At 65.2% G+C, this 17,975-nt stretch overlaps 2 protein-coding genes across 2 annotated transcripts; one reads left to right on the top strand and one right to left on the bottom strand.

Annotated features, from left to right (window-relative positions):
• The first annotated feature begins 388 nt into the window (after positions 1 to 388).
• SLC30A3 (solute carrier family 30 (zinc transporter), member 3) lies at positions 389 to 2,756 on the top strand. The gene is made up of 7 exons (XM_010565919.1): positions 389 to 524; positions 601 to 747; positions 822 to 975; positions 1,552 to 1,762; positions 1,916 to 2,021; positions 2,387 to 2,521; positions 2,611 to 2,756. Exons 1-7 carry the CDS (start codon positions 389 to 391, stop codon positions 2,754 to 2,756), a joined length of 1,035 nt encoding a protein of 344 aa, XP_010564221.1.
• Positions 2,757 to 3,815: 1,059 nt separating this feature from the next.
• GTF3C2 (general transcription factor IIIC, polypeptide 2, beta 110kDa) lies at positions 3,816 to 16,088 on the bottom strand. Its single transcript, XM_010565918.1, has 18 exons — positions 15,965 to 16,088; positions 15,164 to 15,545; positions 13,996 to 14,296; positions 13,347 to 13,441; positions 12,957 to 13,034; positions 11,878 to 11,976; positions 11,353 to 11,580; positions 10,986 to 11,097; positions 10,720 to 10,837; positions 8,674 to 8,705; positions 8,310 to 8,439; positions 7,571 to 7,715; positions 7,129 to 7,290; positions 6,537 to 6,624; positions 6,054 to 6,182; positions 5,508 to 5,639; positions 4,640 to 4,747; positions 3,816 to 4,464 (listed from the first exon to the last, which is right to left on the bottom strand). Exons 1-18 carry the CDS (start codon positions 16,086 to 16,088, stop codon positions 4,258 to 4,260), a joined length of 2,670 nt encoding a protein of 889 aa, XP_010564220.1. The 3' UTR covers positions 3,816 to 4,257.
• Between the last annotated feature and the right edge of the window lie 1,887 nt (positions 16,089 to 17,975).

Here is a 17,975-nt window from a genome sequence, read left to right as displayed (position 1 = left end):
GGCGGCCCGGCCGCGGACCCCGGTGCGGCAGCGGGACCTGCCAGCGGGCCGGGGCCGGGGCACAGCCCGCGGGGACCGCAGCCACCAGCTTTGTTGCCGGCGGTGGCGGGGACGGGGGTGGCGGGGCTCAGCCAGGCACACAGCATGGCCACCCGGGACTGAGCTGGGGAACCCTGCCGGTGTCGCACGGGACGGGGACGGGAGGGGCGATGCCGTGTGCCCAGTGCTCTCCAGTGGCCCGGCCAGCAGGAGCCCCGGGCAGCTGGGCCAGACTGTGGCTACCAGGATCCCCGGGCATGCTGGGCAGGAGCACCGGGAGCCAGTGTGGCTGGCAGTGACCCCCGCCCCCAGTCTGTTTGCAGGCTCCCAGGACCCCCTGGCACCGACGATGCCCCCAGCTCTGGCTCCCCACTGCTGCTGCAGCCCCCCAGTCCCCAGCCCTGGCCAGGGCAGGCTCCAGGCCCGCCGGCAGCTGAGTGTTGCCTGCACCATCTGCTGCGTCTTCATGGTCGGGGAGGTGATAGGTAACGGCGGGATGGGGATGGGGATGGGGACAGGGGGCTGCCGGGGCAGGGGGTGCCAGCTGCTCTGCAACTGCAGGCGGGTACCTGGCGCACAGCCTGGCCATCATGACGGATGCAGCCCACCTGCTGACGGACGTGGGCAGCATGTCCGTCAGCCTCTTCTCCCTCTGGGTCTCCACCCGCCCGCCCACCAAGACCATGAGCTATGGCTGGCACCGCTCAGGTGAGCTTGGGGTGGGGCTCGGCTCCACGGGAGCCCCCCAGCCAGGGTGGGCACTGACAGCTGCTGTCTCACAGAGACGCTGGGTGCGCTGGCCTCTGTCCTCTCCATCTGGGTTGTGACCGGGGCCCTTGTCTACCTGGCGGCCGCCCGCATTGTCAGCAACGACTACGAGATTGAGGCACGAGCCATGCTGGCTACATCCGCCAGTGCCGTTGGCGTCAACCTGGTGTATGTCCCACACAGGGCTATGCACACCTGCAGCCCCCCACACAGCCCCAGCCTGAGCCCTGGCCTCCTCTCCCACACCCCTGCCCCATGTGTGCCCCTGGTACCCCAAGACCCCCAGCCCTGGCCCCAGGTCACCTGTCCCTGTGCACCAGCCTCATGTCCCCAAGCACTTCCTCCCCCCCCCATTCCCTGTCCCCCATACGTTCCCAGCTTCCAGCCCGTGTACGTACAACCTCTGAGGCCACATCCCCTGGCCACCCCCTAGGCAGCACCCCCTCAGCCCTGCCCCCATGCCCAGCCTGAGCCCTGGCACGTGCCTCAGGCCTGAATCCCTGCCCTGGCCCCATGTGCCTCCCTGCAGTGCTGCAGCTGCCCTGTCCCTGCTCTGCTTCCAGCCCTGCCCCATGGTGGGACTCTGCCCTACACCTCTCTACCCTCCTGGGGCCTGGGTGTGCCTGCCTGTGCCCCCTTTGCCTGCACTGCCTGGCACCGCTGCCAGTGTGCAGTTCCAGGCAGGGCCAGCGAGACCCCTGCACCCTGCCCAGCACAGTGCTGAGCCACCCCTGCTCTCCCCAGCATGGCCTACATCCTGCATCAGTCCCCTGCTGGCCACGGCCACAGCCACGGTGCAGGGGGCTACGAGCAGCTGGAGAGCACTGGGGGCTGCCCACCTGGCCATGCCGCCCTGCCTGGCAGCACCAGTGTCCGTGCGGCCTTCGTCCACGTGGTGGGTGACCTGCTGCAGAGCATTGGCGTCCTCGTGGCTGCCACCATCATCTACTTCAAGGTGCCTAGGCTGGACTCCCCTCTGCTGCCCATGGGAACAACTCCCTCAGCTCTGTGCAGGGTGCCGTGGGGCAATGGGGCCCTGGCATCCCCACACCCGGATGCCCAGCTTGGCTCTGCCCCCCCAGCCTCACACAGATCCTGCTCTCTGCAGCCCCAGTGCAAGATCGCAGACCCCATCAGCACCCTCTTCTTCTCGGTCTTCGTCCTCGGCTCCACCTTCACCATCCTCAGGGATGTCTTCAGAGTCCTCATGGAAGGTGAGTGATGGGTGAGGAAGGCACAGGACCACGGGTGCGGGGGGCTGGCGGGGCAGCACAGGAGCTCCTTGGGGCTGCAGCTGCCACAGCCCCTTCCCCATGTGGCAGCTCACCCCCTCGCGACCCCTGCTCCCCACCCAGGCACAACCCATCCCACCCCTATGTCCTTCCATTGCCCCCCTGAGCCCCCCAGCCCATCCTCTCTGCTCCAGGCAAACAGCCCCATGGTGAGAGGCTGCCTCATCCCGGCGCCCCCATCCCCAGCCTGGGGAAGCCCCCACACCTGGCTGCTCCCACCACAAGCCCTGACCTTGACAGGGGCCAGGGCTGGGGCTGGCCCCTCCGTGACCAGGCATTGCTGGCAGGGACACCGCGGGGCCTCGAGTTCGACACGGTGAAGGAGGTGCTGCTGGGGGTGAGCGGGGTGAAGGGCGCCCATGACCTGCACCTCTGGGCCCTGACGCTGAGCCACCATGCCGTGTCGGTGCACGTGGCTGTCGGTAAGTGTTCCCACACGCAGCCCAGCCAGCTCACGCAGCCCCCAGGGCACGTACACAGGGACTGAGCCACGCTGCGCTGCCATCCCCAGAGGCCAGCGCCGACCCCGAGACAGTGCTGCGGGAAGCCAGCACCCAGCTGCAGAGCAAGTTCGGCTTTGCCTCATGCACGGTGCAGGTGGAGCGGTACCAGGAGGAGATGGCAGCCTGCCAGCACTGCCAGGATCCCCATGCCTGAGACCCTCATCCGCTGTGGAGCTGGGTCAGGCCTGGCCCTGGCCCCCCCACCTTGCAGGCGAGCGGGAGCTGCCCCTGGAGCAGGGGGTGTGGTGCAGGAGCAGGGGCAGGGGCAGTCCTTGGGCTCCTGTGCCTGTGCTGCACCCACCCCGCTGCTGCAGAGCCCTGGGGTGGGACAGTGCCCCTGAGCATGCAGGGTCCCGGGTAGGGGGGGACACACAGACACACACACACACAGCCTGGCCCCTGCATGGGACTGCCCCATGAGCCTCCACCCCCAGGTGACTGGGTCTGCCACAGCCCCAGGCCTGCTGGGAGCAGCCCCAGAGGAGGGGGGATCCTGCCCCACACACGTCCCCCCACGGAGCCCTGTTGTCCCCTGCAGGAGAGGGGACAGGAGGGAGCCACTGCAGCTGCTCAAGGGCCCAGGGAAGGGAGGGGAGGAGCCCAGACCCAGCCTTGGCCCCAGACACTCCCGTTCCCCCATGGCCACGGGGGCTGCCCCACAGCCCCCGTGGCCATGGGCTTGCTGCTGCCCGGGCTGCAGGGGGGCCCGTGGGAGCTGCTGCTGCTGCACCCACCCGGGAGCAGGGAGACAGAGCAGCCAGAGCCCAGAGCTCAGCCCTGAGCGCCGGCTTCCCTGGCTTTGCTCCCTGCCGCCTGGCCCGGGCCCGGGCCAGATCCTGCCGTGCTTTGGCCTGATCCATTCCCACCCTCGTGAGACCATGTCTGTTGCACCCATGGAGTGTGTGTCTGTCCACGTCTTTGTGCAAGGAGCCCAGCGGGCAGTGGCAGAGCCCGCAGCCGCCAATAAACTTGTTGGAGAGCAGCAGCAGCGGTGCAGGCAGCCAGGAGGGGAATGGGGAGGGGGGACGGCCCCGTCCCCCTGCGAGGGGCAGAGTGTGGCCAGAGCTGGGCCCCAGGGCAGCACCGAGATGGCCACCCCAGGCACCAGCGCCTGTGGACCCGCACCAGCACCACAACCAGCCTTTACAAAACAAACCACATTTACTGCACAGCTGAACACAGGCTCAATGTGAGCAACTCCAGAGCTCCTGGCACCCCTGCCAGCCCCATCTGCCCTGCCCAGGACAAGGCTGACCCCCCCAGCGCCCTTGCCTGCACCTGCATGGGGAGGGGGCAGCCAGCAACGCGGGGCGGGAGGCAAGAGCAAGCACAGCCCCACACAGGTGGGGGCCTACAGGTGCTTCCCCAGCGTCAGGCCCCAAGACCCACAGCTCAACCCAGGGACACGCACCGGTCCCACTGCCCCCCACCCCCGCACCAGCTCAGACCAAACAGCGCAAAAAGATCCTTCTGGGCCCGGAGCAGGATCCCAGGTGAACAGCCAGGAGCAGCCGTCCCGCCCCCGAGGTAGGGGCCCAGAGGGTAAGAAGCACCTTGAGGGGGCACACAGCCCCGCTGGACAGCACAGCCTGCCCCCAGCCCAAGCTGCTGCCCGGAGTGAGCATGTCTGGCAGCAGCACAAGGGATCCACCACGCTACTCTGCTGGCAGCAGGGATTGCTCAGCGGGGCTGGGGCTGCCGGGCTTGTCCCCATAAAGGTTGCTGAAGCGGGCACGACACTCCGGCAGCAGCTGGTGGCCCACGCCAGAGGCCAGTCCCACCAGGCAGTGTGCCCGAACGATGCCTGCCTGCCCACCCGACACCAGCCAGCCGTGCGAGTCCAGGTTGGGGCTGAAGCGCACCTGTGGGAGGACAAGGGGGTCAGGAGGGGAGGGGGCCAAGGCATTGGGACCCCAGCACCCAGGAAGCAGCGTGGGTAGCGGGGCAGAGGCAGACCCTGCCTGCAGCAGCCGTGGCCTCCTGCCTGCACCCTCCTGGGCTGTGTGCGGGGCTGCGGGCTCAGCACAGCCCTCTCACCTTGTGCAGGGACTCCAGCTGCAGGCGGTCGAGGCTCAGCTCTGCCTTCACCTCCTGCGTGTGCATCCTGCGCATGGGCTCCCGGCTGGGGAAGTTCTTAAAGCTGCGCTGTGAAGCGGTGGCACTGCGGTGGGCTGCGTGCCCGGGGCAGGAACGCTGCATTCACAGCAGCCCTGACGGCACCAGGATCACAGCAGGGGCAGGTGCTGCTTGGCCAGGGGACACAGGTCGCCCGCAGGCTCACCCGCCAAAGAGCCATGGCAAAGGGCAGCAGGAGCCAAACCCCAGGGAGGGCCTGGGTAGGGCAGCCAGAGCACAGCAGACCCCAACCCACCTCCCTGGTGCCTCCCCAGCAGCTCTGACCCACAGACTCGCTCCCTCTCTCTAGAGGAGAAGCATGGCACTGGTGCCCCACGCCAACACCTCCAAACACAGCCCGGCACACCAGGCAGCAGGGGCCCAGGCAGGCTGTGACCCCCCAGGCTGCTTCCCAGGGCTGGGCACTCCAGACTGCTGCCACAGCCAGGACACCGAGCACACTGCTCTGCCCAGGGCTGACACCCACAGCCATGCCCCCCACCACCCTGCGCCCAGGGAACCAGGGGCTCCCTGCCTGGGGGACCCCAGCCCAGGCTGGCAAGGCAGCCAGGCCCAGGCTTCACGGAGGCCGGGCAGCCCATCCCTGTGCTCTCAGGACAGCCAGCCTGGACTCCACTGGAGGTGAGGGGCTGCCACGCTGGAGCAGCATCTCCTTGTCCTGCAGCTCCCACTGCCCAGCCACAACACCAGAGGCCCCAGCCCCGCTCCCATGGGTCCCACTCACAGGCAGGACCACCCAGCCCCAGGCTTGCCCCCCGTCCTCTCCTACCAGGTCTGTGTCCCGGAATCGGATGTAGCTCTTGGTCACCATCTCGCTGTAGAGCCTGGTCTTCGGCAGCACCTGCTCACCGCCCTCTGACCCGGCAGGGCTGCAGGGCAGCAGGTCGGCTTTGTAGACCGGCTGTGGGCAAGATGAGGCTCAGGGCAGTGCAGGGGGTCCATCTGCTCCTCTGCAGACAGGGACCACCAGGGACTGAGTGGGACTGGGGGCAGGGGAGAGGAAGGAGGTGCTACCATAAGGGCAGGGGACAAAAAGGGCCAGGCGTGCCCCATGTATAAGCCTAACCCCAAAGGTCCCATGCCCACAGCCGAGGCTGCTGCCACTGCCCTTCCCCACCACGCAGCCCCTGGCCGGGCAGGAAGGGCATGACACACACACATGCATGATGCGTGCGCACACACACATGTGTTGGGGGGAGCAGAGGCCCTGAGGCTGGCTCAAGACGCTCTTCCAGCAACCCAGGAACACAACTCCCACCCTCCCCAGCCCCACGCGTGTTGCAGATGGGCCCTGCTGAGCACGACGGCCTCTTACAAATCTGCGGTCTGAGGACCGCTTGACGTTGAGGGGATTGACGGCCAGGTCAGGCAGCACCGCAGCCACCAGCTCGCCGGTGATGTCTCCTGCAGCCACTGTGTTCAGCCAGTCCGAGCCAGATATGCTCTACAGGAACAGACAGCTCTAGGGTGCGGGGTCCCAATGGGCTCCCCACCACCCCCAGCTGGGCTGCAGCACCACAGACCCCAACCCCTGGGCACCACCCTCTGCCCCCCACCCTGGGAGGGCCGGGCTCGGAAGCGCAGCCAGCTTGGACACAGGCAGGGACACCACTTCACACGGCTGCCACGGTCCCTCACCCAAGGGGCAGAGGGTGACCCCAAGAGCCAGGGCCTCACACAGCCAGGTGGCATCACCCCCACCCACAGCTGTGGGACCCAGCTGGTGCTGGGTTTGGGGCAGGTGCCCACCCCTCTGACATGGCCCCCAGGACAGAACTGCCCTGCACCAGCCTCTTACCCATACAGTCCCCTTGCGAGGGGCCACAAAATAAGCCTTGAAGCCCAAGTACCCGGCATCAATGTAGTGGATCCCACAGAGACCGTAACTGCAACAGAAAGGGAACAGATGAGGACAGAACTCTGCACTGCTGCTCTGAGACTGCGAGAGCCAAGCATCAGCCCACCTCCCCAGAGACCCCAGGACCCAGGCGGATGGAGGGGGGCTGTCCTTGCCCTAGCAGCATGTCACAGCATCACGAGGCAGCTCAGAGCAGCTCCCGAAGGCTGAGAACACACCAAGACCCCAGAACTCTTCTGCCAACTTGTGTCAGCCTGGGGCCACGCAGGAGCCCCACTGGCCAGCCCAGCTCAGATGCCTCATCCTTCCCCTTGCCCACCTTGCTTGTGCCCCAGGGTGATGCGGCTGAGGGGATGGCAACACTGCACAGCTGTGGTGTGACCCAGCATGAGCAAAGTCTGCTCTCACCACGGCACAGCCGCATGCTCCCAGGGAAGGAGAGACCAGAGGGACCCCGTGGAGTAAGACCAGACCCCAGCAGTGGGGCTGGCCCTGGGCACAGAGAGGGCACCACGGTGGTCCCAGCACTCACGAGGCATAGCAGTTGTCCTGGGCCACAGTGACCCCGTTGTAAGGCAGCAGCCAGGCCACCTCTGTGCTGAGGAACCGCTTGATGCTGTTGATGGGCTCGTACAGCCGCCGCAGGTCCCAGAACTTGATCTTACGGTCGCTCCCTGCCGTGACCAGGAAGTTGCTGAGAACCAGGAGAAAGGCAGCACTGAGACCCCAGCGCAGAGCCGTGCCCCGTCCCTGCTGCAGGGACAACGTGTACCACAGCACAGCACTGCTCCCACAGGCAGTGGCTCAACCCCCTCTCACCCTGAAAAGCCCAACCCAACCTCTTCGATGCCTCAGAGGGCCAAGTGCTAGCAGCAAGTCCTCTTAAGCCCATCTCAGCAAAGGACCCTCATCTGCAGGAGTGAGCCCGCTCACCCAGTCAGTGCCTGCACCAGCACCAGTTCCCCAGCCCTCACCTGTCGGCCTTGCACCACTCGATGCTCCGGACCGCGTGGTCGTGGGCTAGAAAGCACCGGAAAGGGTAGAGCTTGAGGGAGCCATCAGGCTGGCGCACACACTGCAGCAGGGACTTGGTGAGCAGGTTCCAGACAGCCACAGTACCTGCAGGAGGAGACCCATGCCCATGAGGAGCTGCCTCAGCAGCTGCCCCACAACTGCACCAGCAGCGCAGAGGACACCCAGTACTGCAGCGTGGGATCCAAGGCAGCACAGGGCTGGGGGACAGGCAGTGGCACAGGCAGGGGCTGCTGGAGCTGCGACGTACAGTGGCCGAGCCAGGGCTGGAGCTGGGGCTAAGAGCAGGACAGGATGGCTCGGGTACAGCAGGTCCTGGCAGCACAGCACAGAGCTATGGATTGCCTGAAGCCAGACACAAAACTACATCCAGGCAAGTCAGCCAGATGTGGATTAAGCCAGAGCCACATCCTGGAGCCACCAGGTATGTGAGGGTGCCTACGGCCCGCCCACGACAAGCCATCCCCCTGTCCCAGGGACAGGCAGAGAGGTTCCTGCACAGTGCCTTCCACTTGCTGCTGCTCATGACGACGCTGCCCCTGTACCTCACCCTCAGGGTCCCCCACTCCCTGCCCCAGGCCGAGGCTGAAGGAGCAGAAAGCTCTGTGTGCATCTCTGCCTGCTGCAGGGCAAGGGCTGCTCCCCAAAGGCTCTGCTGTGGGATGCAGGTGGGGGACTCACCATCATAAAAACCAGCTGCCAGGTGATGATGGGGCTTGCATGGCATCCAGGAGAGGCTGAAGCACTGGCCGCACTCGGACGCATTCCCCGCCTGGATAGAGCCCACCTGGAGTGTGGCAATACACTGGACCTGGAGGCCAAAAGACAGACATCAGTCACAGCCCCATGCTGGTGCCATCCACGTCCCAAGAGCTGGGGACACCCAGGTTTGGCAGCATGGCTCTACTGTGCCACCCCAAACACCCTGGGGCTGGCGAGCTCTGCAGGCTTCCTGACTCCTGCCCCAGCTCTCCCACCTGCACCAGCCAGGAGGCTCACTGGGTGCCAGCCCCGATGGGGGACCACAGTGGTAGAGGACACTGACCTTGCAGATAACGTGCTTGTGGAAGGACCCATCTAGAAGAGAGCAGAGGAGGGTCAGGACAGGCACCAGCTCTCATAGAAGCTCCCTGCGGTAGGAGCCCGGAGCCTGGCTCACTGCTCCCCACGGCCCTGGCCAGGGCTCCCAGTCCCTGTGTGCCACCCATCCGGACCAGTGTCCCCACCACAGCCGACAAACGGCAGGCGAGCATACCCAGCAGCAGAAAACAGAGCACACAGAGCAGCAAATCCAAGATCAGGCAAGTAGCAAGACCTCCAGGAGCTGGACCTGCCTGTGCTGGAGGAAGCAGCACCTCGAAAGGCGCCACAGGCAGAGATGGGACAGGGGTGACACTCCCCCCACACCAGCCATCTTCACCCCACCATGACCAGCTGCCTGCCTTGATAGAAGACGTCTTCACCAAACTCAAGGGGACTCAGTGGCACACAGGGGCCAGACCAGACCATGACCGCCCTGGGCATGAAAGGAGCAGCCGTGCAGGACAGACTGCTCTGCTAGGCAAAGGCAGCCAAGGTGGCCAGGGCAGCCAGTGATGGGGGCTGGAGCAGCCTGGGCAGCCACTCCTGGGGAGGGCAGACTGTGCAGAGACCCCTATGCCCAAACGGCTCAGGATGAGGTGCCCACAGGACACCCCACGCACCAGCTTTGTCCACCAGAGAATCTCCCCCGCCAGCGACACACGACACGAGTGCTGTGGGGCCCCTGTCCCACACCTCTTGGGCCGGAAGGGCCCCCCAGTCCCTCAGCGCGGGCCTGTCCTCAGGCACAGTGAGCACCAGACAAGCACGTCTGCACCCCAGAGCGTGACAGCCGCAGGCAGAGGCAGTGTTGTGCAGAGATACGGAGGAGCCATACATCTTCTCTGGCACCTCCATGATAGCCAGGACACGGCATGGAGAGCAGCCCTGGGCTCTCTCAGGCAGAAACACCAGGTGTGGGTACCCGGAGCCCCAGAGAGAGCCAGCATAGCCACGCCGACCCAGCAGCTCCCAGCAGGGCCTCAGCGCACCGCAGTCTGGCACTGATCCTGCGGCTGCAAACTGGCACCCCCAGCCCGGCTGCGCGGCACAAGGACAGTACATGCAGCTGCAGCCAGGCTGACGCTACGTGACAGGACCCGGCCTGTCCGCAGGAGCTTTGCAGGCTGGGGAAGGATCCGCGCCTGCCGCAAGCTCCCCACGTGGGGGCTGCGGCAGCCAGCGCAAACCACCCAGAGCCGGCACTCCGACGGGGGGGCAGGAAAGGCAGCGCCAGCGGCCAGCACGGGGCTGGCGCAGGCGTCAGCACGACGTGCTGATGGGGACCGGCACCCACGCTCGGGTGCAGGGAACCCATTTCCCATTGTCAGCCATGGACGTGCAGGCTGTCAGCCACGGCTGAGCGACCACGAGCAGCACGCACAGGTCATCAATCTTGCTCGGCTCCCAACGGATGAGACTATTACAAGCACCATTAGCCCAGACCAGCCGAGTGCTCAGAGCCCCAGATCCCTGCTGTGCTAAACAGCTCAAGCTGGGCTGGAATAAGCAGCTCTGCCACAACAGGACACACTCCCAGTAGCAAGCAGGGAGGTGGGTAAAGGCTCGGGAACACACTACCACAGCTACACTTTGCCCTGCAACCCCATTCCAGTCACAGCAACACTGCTGAGAGCACCCAGCTTCAGGCAGGGCTGCCCAGGAGCCATGTCCCAGCTGGGCTGCCGCAGCATCCCTGAGACTGAACCTGCCTCTGGGTCAGCAGCACCTTGACATCCTCTGACATCAAAAAGCAGCCTCGCTCCTCCCCGCTGTCCCTCTCTCACTACACACAACTCCTGGGCAGGGCGATGCTGGCCTGGGCACTGTCCCGCTGCATCTGGCGAGCAGGGTCTGCCCCACGGCAGTGCCCCAGCCCAGCCCCCTCGGCACAGCAGGCCCCCTCGCATGTGGGCAGAGGGGCCCCAGCCCCAGGGCTCGCACACCGCCCACCCCGGCACGGTGGGACGAGGGCCAGGACACCCCTGCCCGGTGGCGCGGCTCTTCCTACCTTTTACCTGGGTTCTCTTGGAGCGCTGCAGGGCCCCAGGGTGCGGGAGGGAGTACAGCACCACCTTGCCATCTGAGAAGGCCACGGCCAGCAAGCCCAGCCGGCTCATCTGTGGGTGCTGCAGAATGATACACAGGCTCAGCCCCAGGGTCACCGTCTCCCGCCGGGGAAGGCACGGCTTTAGCGAGGGCATGGACTTAAGAGCCCCAGGGGAAACAAAGGCGGCCCCCTCAGGGCCTGGGCAGCCCTTCTGGCAGCACACTCACCTTCCTGGCAGTGGTGGGCGGCTCCCAGGCACCGCTGGGGCAGAACTTCATGTCCCAGACGCAGCCATGGTCAGCAGCGACAGCATAGGCCAGCCCGGCTTTGTCGGCAGAGCTGCAGGCACGGGTTGAGCCATGAAGAACGCAAGAGCTGGTGCCCAGCAGCTCCAGTGTACAACAGCAGTGAAGCTAGCTACGAGCACAGCCCCCATGGGGTTCAGGCCATGGCTGGCAGCTCTGGGAGAGGACGAACCTCACTACCCTCTCAGCCATGGAGGGACAAGAGGTAGGGGCCCTGCCCCATCCCTGGGAGCCAGGCAGCCCCCAGCCACTTCCCCAGGGGGGCCGTTCCCCAGGCCAGGCCACTCACCCCTGCTCCTGCTGCAGTGTGCCCAGGCCCCAGAGCTGCAGGAGCGCAGGACCCCCATGGAGCCCGGCCACACTGTGTGTCTCCTCCATGCTCCCATGGCAGTAGAGAGCCACATACTGAGAGGCCGCTGAGCCTTCTGGGGATGGGCACCACTCCATCGCCCACACAGGGCCGCCCACGAAGAAGGACACATCCAGGCGCTCCTCATGGGGCTGCAGCGAGTTGAACCTGCCAGCAGGGAAGCAGGTAAGGGCATAAGGCACGAGCAGCATCACCGCGGAGCGGGAACACATGAGCCAGGCAGGGCAGCACCCGGCTGGCACAGAGCCCTGGCACAGGGCCGGGCAGCGGTGGGACCCCAGGGCATGCTGCACAGGCTGGCTGCTCAGACCACCGTCACTCCTGCTGCCCTGGGGTGGCCGCCCGGCCCCTGGACCTGCCGGGGCCACAGCCCTGGGGGTTACTGCGGGTCCCAGGCACAACACCCATCACCCCGGCAGTGCCCCGGGGCAGCCTGCCACGGACCTGTTTACCCTGTACAAGACACCATCGTCTTCGATGCCCTCCCGCTGGATGGAGAAGAGGGGAGACTTCTCCTCTGCCGGCAGGTACGGGGCAGCTTCACTGGGGAGGCAGAAGAAAGTGAGAGGACATCTCCCCAACTGCTCCTCATCCAGTCACCTCCCCAGCACAGCACCATGCCCCAGCACCCATCCCAGCCTCTGCACAGCCCAGCATGTCCTGCTGGTGGCTACCCTGATGGCTACTAAGACTCCATGGCCAAATCCATGAGACCCACTGTCCTGATTTCAGCTGGGATAGAGTTAACTTTCTTCCTAGTAGCTGGTATAGTGTTATGTTTTGGATTTAGTATGAGAGGAATGTTGATAACGCACTGAAGTTTTCAGTTGTTGCTAAGTAGTGTTTATACTAACTCAAGGATTTTTCAGCTTCTCACGCCCAGCCAGCAAGAAGGCTGGGGGGGCACAAGAAGTTGTGAGGGGACACAGCCAGGACAGCTGACCCAACCTGGCCAAAGGCCTATTCCATACCATATGATGTCATGTCTAGTATATAAACTGTGCGGAGTTGGTCTGGGGGGTATTGCTGCTCAGGAACTAACTGGGCATCCGTCAGCAAGCGGTGAGCAATTGCATTGTGCATCATTTGTTTGGTATATTCTAATCCTTTTACTATTATTGCTATTTTATTATTATTATTATTTTCTTCTTTTCTGCTCTGTTAAACTGTTTTTATCTCAACCTGTGAGTTTTACCTTTTTTTTTTTCTATTCTCTCCCATCCCACCGGCTGTGTGGTGCTTAGTTGCTGGCTGGGGTTAAACCACAACATCCACAAAGCCTACGACAAGAAAGCCCCATCCTTTCTGCTGGGGCCTGATCCCACCAGAGGGGTGCAGGAGTACAGCACCCACCATGCCCTCGCTCTCCCCCAGCCCCGATGGCTGGGACCGCCCACTGTCCCTGCTCCAGCTCACCCCGAACATTGCCAGGACCTGCCCCATCACGCAGCCTGAGTGCAGGCAGCGCCTGTGCTGCGTGTCCCTCCCAGCCCCTCTCCCTTCCTACGCTGCTCCGACAGTACCTTTCAGAGAGACATGTCCACTTGTGTGCCAAAGGAATCCAGTCGGGAAACTCCCACTGTGAGTACTTCTGATCTCGCCTGCAGCAGATGTGCCAGACCTCAGCGACAGCCCCACTTCCCAGCCCAGGCCCTGCCTGCAGCACAGGCAGCCCCCTGTCCCTGCACCCTGCCTGCAGCACAGGCATCCCCACACCGAGGGCTCTCAGCCCCTGCCCTTCCCCACACCCCCAGCTTGGCCCAGCCACTCCACCACCCAAACGCCGACACTCCCAATGGCACACGCTCCTTTCTTGTCACACCTGTGATAGCGAGGGTCCCCAGGGCACCAACAGGCACCGCTCCCTGTAGCCCAGCCCGAACCCCCCAGCACCTCCTCAAGCCCCCACTCACAGGCTGCAGGTGAGGCTGGAGCACTTCTCCACTGGGGCCATGATGGAGTTGTGGAAGCCATTGGGAGCGAGGCCTCGGCACTGAGGCTTGGACCTCTGGGCACAAGAGCAGACTCAGAGCAGGGCCCGGCCAAAGGGTCCAGCCCAGGTTGCCCCTGCCTGCCCAAATGTTCCCATGAGCCCCTGGGGGGACCCACCTGTCCTAAAAGGCACCGATGCAGGAAGCAAGCACAGAGCTCTCCCCCAGCCCCAGCAGCAGCAGCCGCCAAGACCATGTCACGTTCGGCTAAAGATACAAAGTCCCATTCTGGGGACTTCCACATACTACAGCACAGCCTCCAGGACCCTGCCTTTATCTCCCATCAGCTTCAGCAGGAGCCCAAGACTCCTGCACCCTCTCCCAGGAGTACCTGTCACCCTGTCCCTATCCACCCTCACTCGGAGCTGCCGCTGCCCGCAGTTAAGCCGCAAGAGCTCATGCCCAGATTCACAGCTGACGGGCACTGTGCCATCCCTGACCGAGTACTGCTTCAGGGCTGTCCTGCCCCAAACAGCCGGGGGTGGGTACACCACATGACAGCTCAGACACTTTGTGTTGTTCATGCCGGGCCAAAGGTAAGAAGCGGCCAAGGCAGAGACCTTGCCCTTACCCCTGAAGACGACATCCTCCCACCGTGTCCTCGGACCACCTCCAGCTCTGGCTCTGACACCTCACTGAGTGGCGCGTCACTCCCCTCCTCCTCCTCCGCCTGCAGCAACACCTCCTTTGAGGGCACGAAGTCAGCATCTTGTGCAGGATCATCACTATCTGTTTCCTCCTCCTTTCTTCTCCGGCTCCGACGCTTCTTCTGGATACGCTCAGGGTCTGGCTCCTGGGCACCCTCAGTGGGAGCCGGAGGCTGGTACACAGACGTCAGCTCCTCTGCCAGCTCCTGCAGGTACAGCAAAGCCCTGGGACACCAAAGGCATTGCCCGAGGTGAGCAGAGGGACCGCAGAGGGACCAGGTGGATGCAACCCTCCAGCTCATGGTCTGGGCAAGCAATTTGCTCCAGCCCTGCCCAGCTGGGCTGCAGCAAAGTCCGTCTGGATGCACTGCCAGGCTCCAGGCCAGCCACTCAGACAGCCAGCATCCCCTGCCCCTCCTCAGGGAACGTCAGCCTCCCTGGGTCTCTGGCAGCAGGCAGGGGAACGCATCCAGCAGGCAGAGCAGCGTATGGCCCTTTGCCAGCCACAAGGCAGCAAAGCCACAGATCTTCCCACGAGCGCCCTCAGCAAAGGGAGTTCCCGCACTGGTCACCCTGCTGCAGGCGCTGCGCCCTCCCTCTGTGCAGCAGAGCGAGGGGACCGGGGTGCTGCAACCCTGCCAGCTCTGCCCCTGAAAACCCAGGGCTCCTTGCACAGGCACTCGGAGAGCACAGGCACTGCCTGAGCTGCCTTCAGAGGCCCCAGAGCACACGGGCTCCCCTGAGGACTCCCCTTTATGCAGTGCATGGCTCGCACAGCCTGTTCTGCTCCCCACCAGACAAAGCCTCTTCCCCACTGCCGTCAAACACCCGCCACATGCGAGCTCATCTACAGCCCCTGCTGTTCCCCACACCCCCATGCTCCTGGATCCAATCACTCCTAAAGTGGGAAAAGATCGCTCCATGGGGAACCAGTCTGTCCCACTGATGTGGGACAAAGTCCTTCAGGATACCAAGCCCCCCCCAGGCAAGACACAGGTCTCAAGGAACCACTCTGAGAGCGGTATCTGTCTGTCCTTGCAATCTCCCTGCAGCACTCGTCTCCAGACCCCCGCATCTGCTGCCCCTGCTTACACTTTGGCTGCCCGTCTCTTGGGGCGCCCGCCGGGGGTGGTCTCCAGGCCTTCTGCCGCCTCACTGCTCCCCAGCATCTTCTGCACACAGATGGGCTCTGGGGTCGGGCACTCCAGGTCCTGAGACAGCTTCAGCAGCAGCATCTCAGTCTTGGACTTCCGCCCGCGCTTCCCAGGTGCCTTCGGGGGCGGCACGGACCCATTCTCAGATGTCCTCGAGGGCTCACCACACCCCTCGGTCTCCGCAGGGGCTGGGCCATTGGGGTCACTAGGACTGCTTTTCGGTTTTTGGTTTCGGACAGTTTTTTTCTGGGACTTGGTAGCTTCTACTCCCTCCTCAGAGTGGTCCAAAGCATCCAAATCTCTGAGCGGCGACAGTTCCCCTGCCCAAAATCAACAGCCAGAGTTAGCACGAAAACACAACAGGGCTCTCCCACCACCTCTCAGTACAGCGATCCACTGGGCTGCCACCACCCAGCCCCCCGGCCGGGAGAGACGTACGGACACAGGGTGGGACACCTGTACCCGGGCAATGTTTCAAACACGCTGAGGGGAGAGGTGAGTCCGGCTCAGCTCCAGGCCGAGGCGAGCAAAGCCGGAGGCTCGGAGCAGCGACAGGAGAGCAAGCGGCATCTCCAGCCCCGGCCTCTCTCTCCACTTGCCCCACGCAGCCCGGAGGACCAGGTAATCCCGCCAGGGCACGATGCGGTGCCCCGGGGAGCGACCCCCCGCCCAGCACCGCCGCGATCCCTCCCGCAGCGGCGGGCACGGCCCCGGGGCACCGCCCGTCCCCGGTACGTACGGAGCTCTCCCTCCCGTGCCCGGCTGCGACTCCGGCTGCTCCCGGTGGTCACCGATCCCCGTCCCGAACGACCCCGGAGGCTCCGCTCCCGGCAGCGCGGCCCGCGGGCGGCGCTGGACGCCATCCGGGCGGGATCCCGACGGGCTCCCGGAGCCGCCGCCGCCGCCCCGTTGCGGGCCGCGCCGCCAGCACGGAACTGGAGGCGGAAGTCGCAGCGCGGCGGTGGCGCGGGGGGATGGCGTCACGTCGATAACGTCATTACCGAAACGTTCCACGCCCTCCCCAGCCACGTGGCTGAGCCCTAATCGCAAGTGGCTCCGCGTCCCGCCGGCACCCCCGGAGGCGCACGGAGACGCGATCGCCTCTCTCCCCGCACAGCCGCACACGTCCACGCGTGAATAAGAGGTGTCTGGACAGGACAGTGCGGGGTCAGCGGGCGGGAGGCTCCGCCAGACACCCCAAACTGAGGGGACACCTGGCGTGGGGTAGAACGGGACGGGACGAGGACGTGTGAGGTGACACAGCACAATATGACAGAGCAATGACACCAATTAGGCGTCTCCCCGCGGCCGCTGGCGCCGTCCGGCCGGCCGTCCCCAGCGTATAACGGGTGACCGCGGCCGCGCGAAGAGCAACGAGCACGGGCCCATCTCTTGGGACCAGCACTGCATTGAGTGTGGGTAGTTGCCTCATGGGCGTACAACACACTGAGTGAGAGTAGTAATTCCGTTAGTTGTTTGTAGGTCTCTCAATGCCTACTCTATTTTTGTTTACCGCAAAACCAGGGGAGAGCGCGAACGCAGTCCCCCACTACCACAAATTATGCAGTCGAGTTTCCCGCATTTGGGGAAATCGCAGGGGTCAGCACACCCGGAGTGCAGGGGATGAGCCTCGCCCTGGGAAAACCACCTGCCTGATCATGGTGTCTCCCCTGCCAGGTAAGTATGCCTCCCCTCACGCCCGGCAACGCCGCACGCACCACCACCTACTCCTAACACACGGACACACGCGCCCACACTCCCGCGCCACACCCGCGCACATCAATCGCTCTAAACCCCATAGCTGCCCGTCACGCAGCGCCACGCAGCTCCTGCGACGCCCGTGGCCGGCGTCTTCTTCTCACGGTGATACGTCCCGCCAGCCCGCGCCCTGCCTGATCTGCATGGACACGCCCTCCATCCCGCAAAGCCCCGCCCCTGGCGGCCCGGAGCGGCTCTGCCGCCGCCGGCGCGATCTGCGTGCCTCCGCCCCCGGCCTCGGGTCGGATGGCGTCCGTCTGTCCCTGTCCCCGGGCGGCCACCGCGGAGCCGACGCTCCCCACAGGCCTCACAGGCCTCACAGGCCCCAGCGCCGCTGTCAGGCTCAGCTGCTCCCGCGCTGGCACCGGCTGCGTGTGGCGCGGGCAACATTTGCCTCCTGCAGCCGTCCGGCACCTCCACCATCGCCGTAGCCCATCACAGGTCAGCGAGCATGGCTCACAGTGGATGACTCTGCCAGCTGGCGTGGCACGCCTGCACCGTCCCGTCGAGCCCTGGCACTCGTCTGCATCTGGGCTGCTGCAGCGCTCCCTGCCCTGATCCCCGTCCCGGGGGACACCGTCCCTGCTCCAGCCTTTCCCCGGTCGGGGTGCTGGGACCCCAAAGCCCGGGGTGACGCCTCCGCCTCTGCCACCTCCGGTGTCACCAGGTCCCCCGCGTACAGCACCCTGCCCGCGCTCTCCGGCACCCCTGGCCGCTCGGCTCCCGCGGGGCTTCACCTCGCCCGGCCTGGTCCCCGGGGCCGGGACGCGCCTGTTGCCCCCGGTCACCCTTCCGGCTGCGGCCTCGGCACGCTCCCCGCGGCGCCCAAGCTTCGCCGGTGACCCGCTGGCCGTCCCCGCGGCGCTGCCTACGCTGTGGTCTGGGTTGGAGGGACGACGCCCCGAGTGCTGTCACGACTATCGCCGACGCGGCGGGCGCGGTCGGGGGGCACCTCCGCGGGCGGCCGGGGAGGGGCGGGGGGAGCGCTCCCC

The sequence above is a fragment of the Haliaeetus leucocephalus genome, unplaced genomic scaffold (assembly GCF_000737465.1).
Source record: "Haliaeetus leucocephalus isolate CR32 unplaced genomic scaffold, Haliaeetus_leucocephalus-4.0 Scaffold197, whole genome shotgun sequence".
Taxonomy (NCBI): domain Eukaryota; kingdom Metazoa; phylum Chordata; class Aves; order Accipitriformes; family Accipitridae; genus Haliaeetus; species Haliaeetus leucocephalus.
Note: the sequence above shows the minus strand (reverse complement) of the source record. Positions and strands in the feature narration are given on the sequence as shown.

Coding starts and splice junctions, on each gene's coding strand:
- GTF3C2 (XM_010565918.1), bottom strand. CDS start 16,088: ATGGCGTCCAGCGCCGCCCGCGGGCCGCGCTGCCGGGAGCGGAGCCTC. Junction 7,716..8,309: donor GGCAGCTGGTTTTTATGATG/GTGAGTCCCCCA, acceptor CTCCTCCTGCAG/GTACTGTGGCTGTCTGGAAC. Junction 6,625..7,128: donor CAGGACAACTGCTATGCCTC/GTGAGTGCTGGG, acceptor TTTCTGTTGCAG/TTACGGTCTCTGTGGGATCC.
- SLC30A3 (XM_010565919.1), top strand. CDS start 389: ATGCCCCCAGCTCTGGCTCCCCACTGCTGCTGCAGCCCCCCAGTCCCC. Junction 976..1,551: donor GCCGTTGGCGTCAACCTGGT/GTATGTCCCACA, acceptor TGCTCTCCCCAG/CATGGCCTACATCCTGCATC. Junction 1,763..1,915: donor CCACCATCATCTACTTCAAG/GTGCCTAGGCTG, acceptor TGCTCTCTGCAG/CCCCAGTGCAAGATCGCAGA.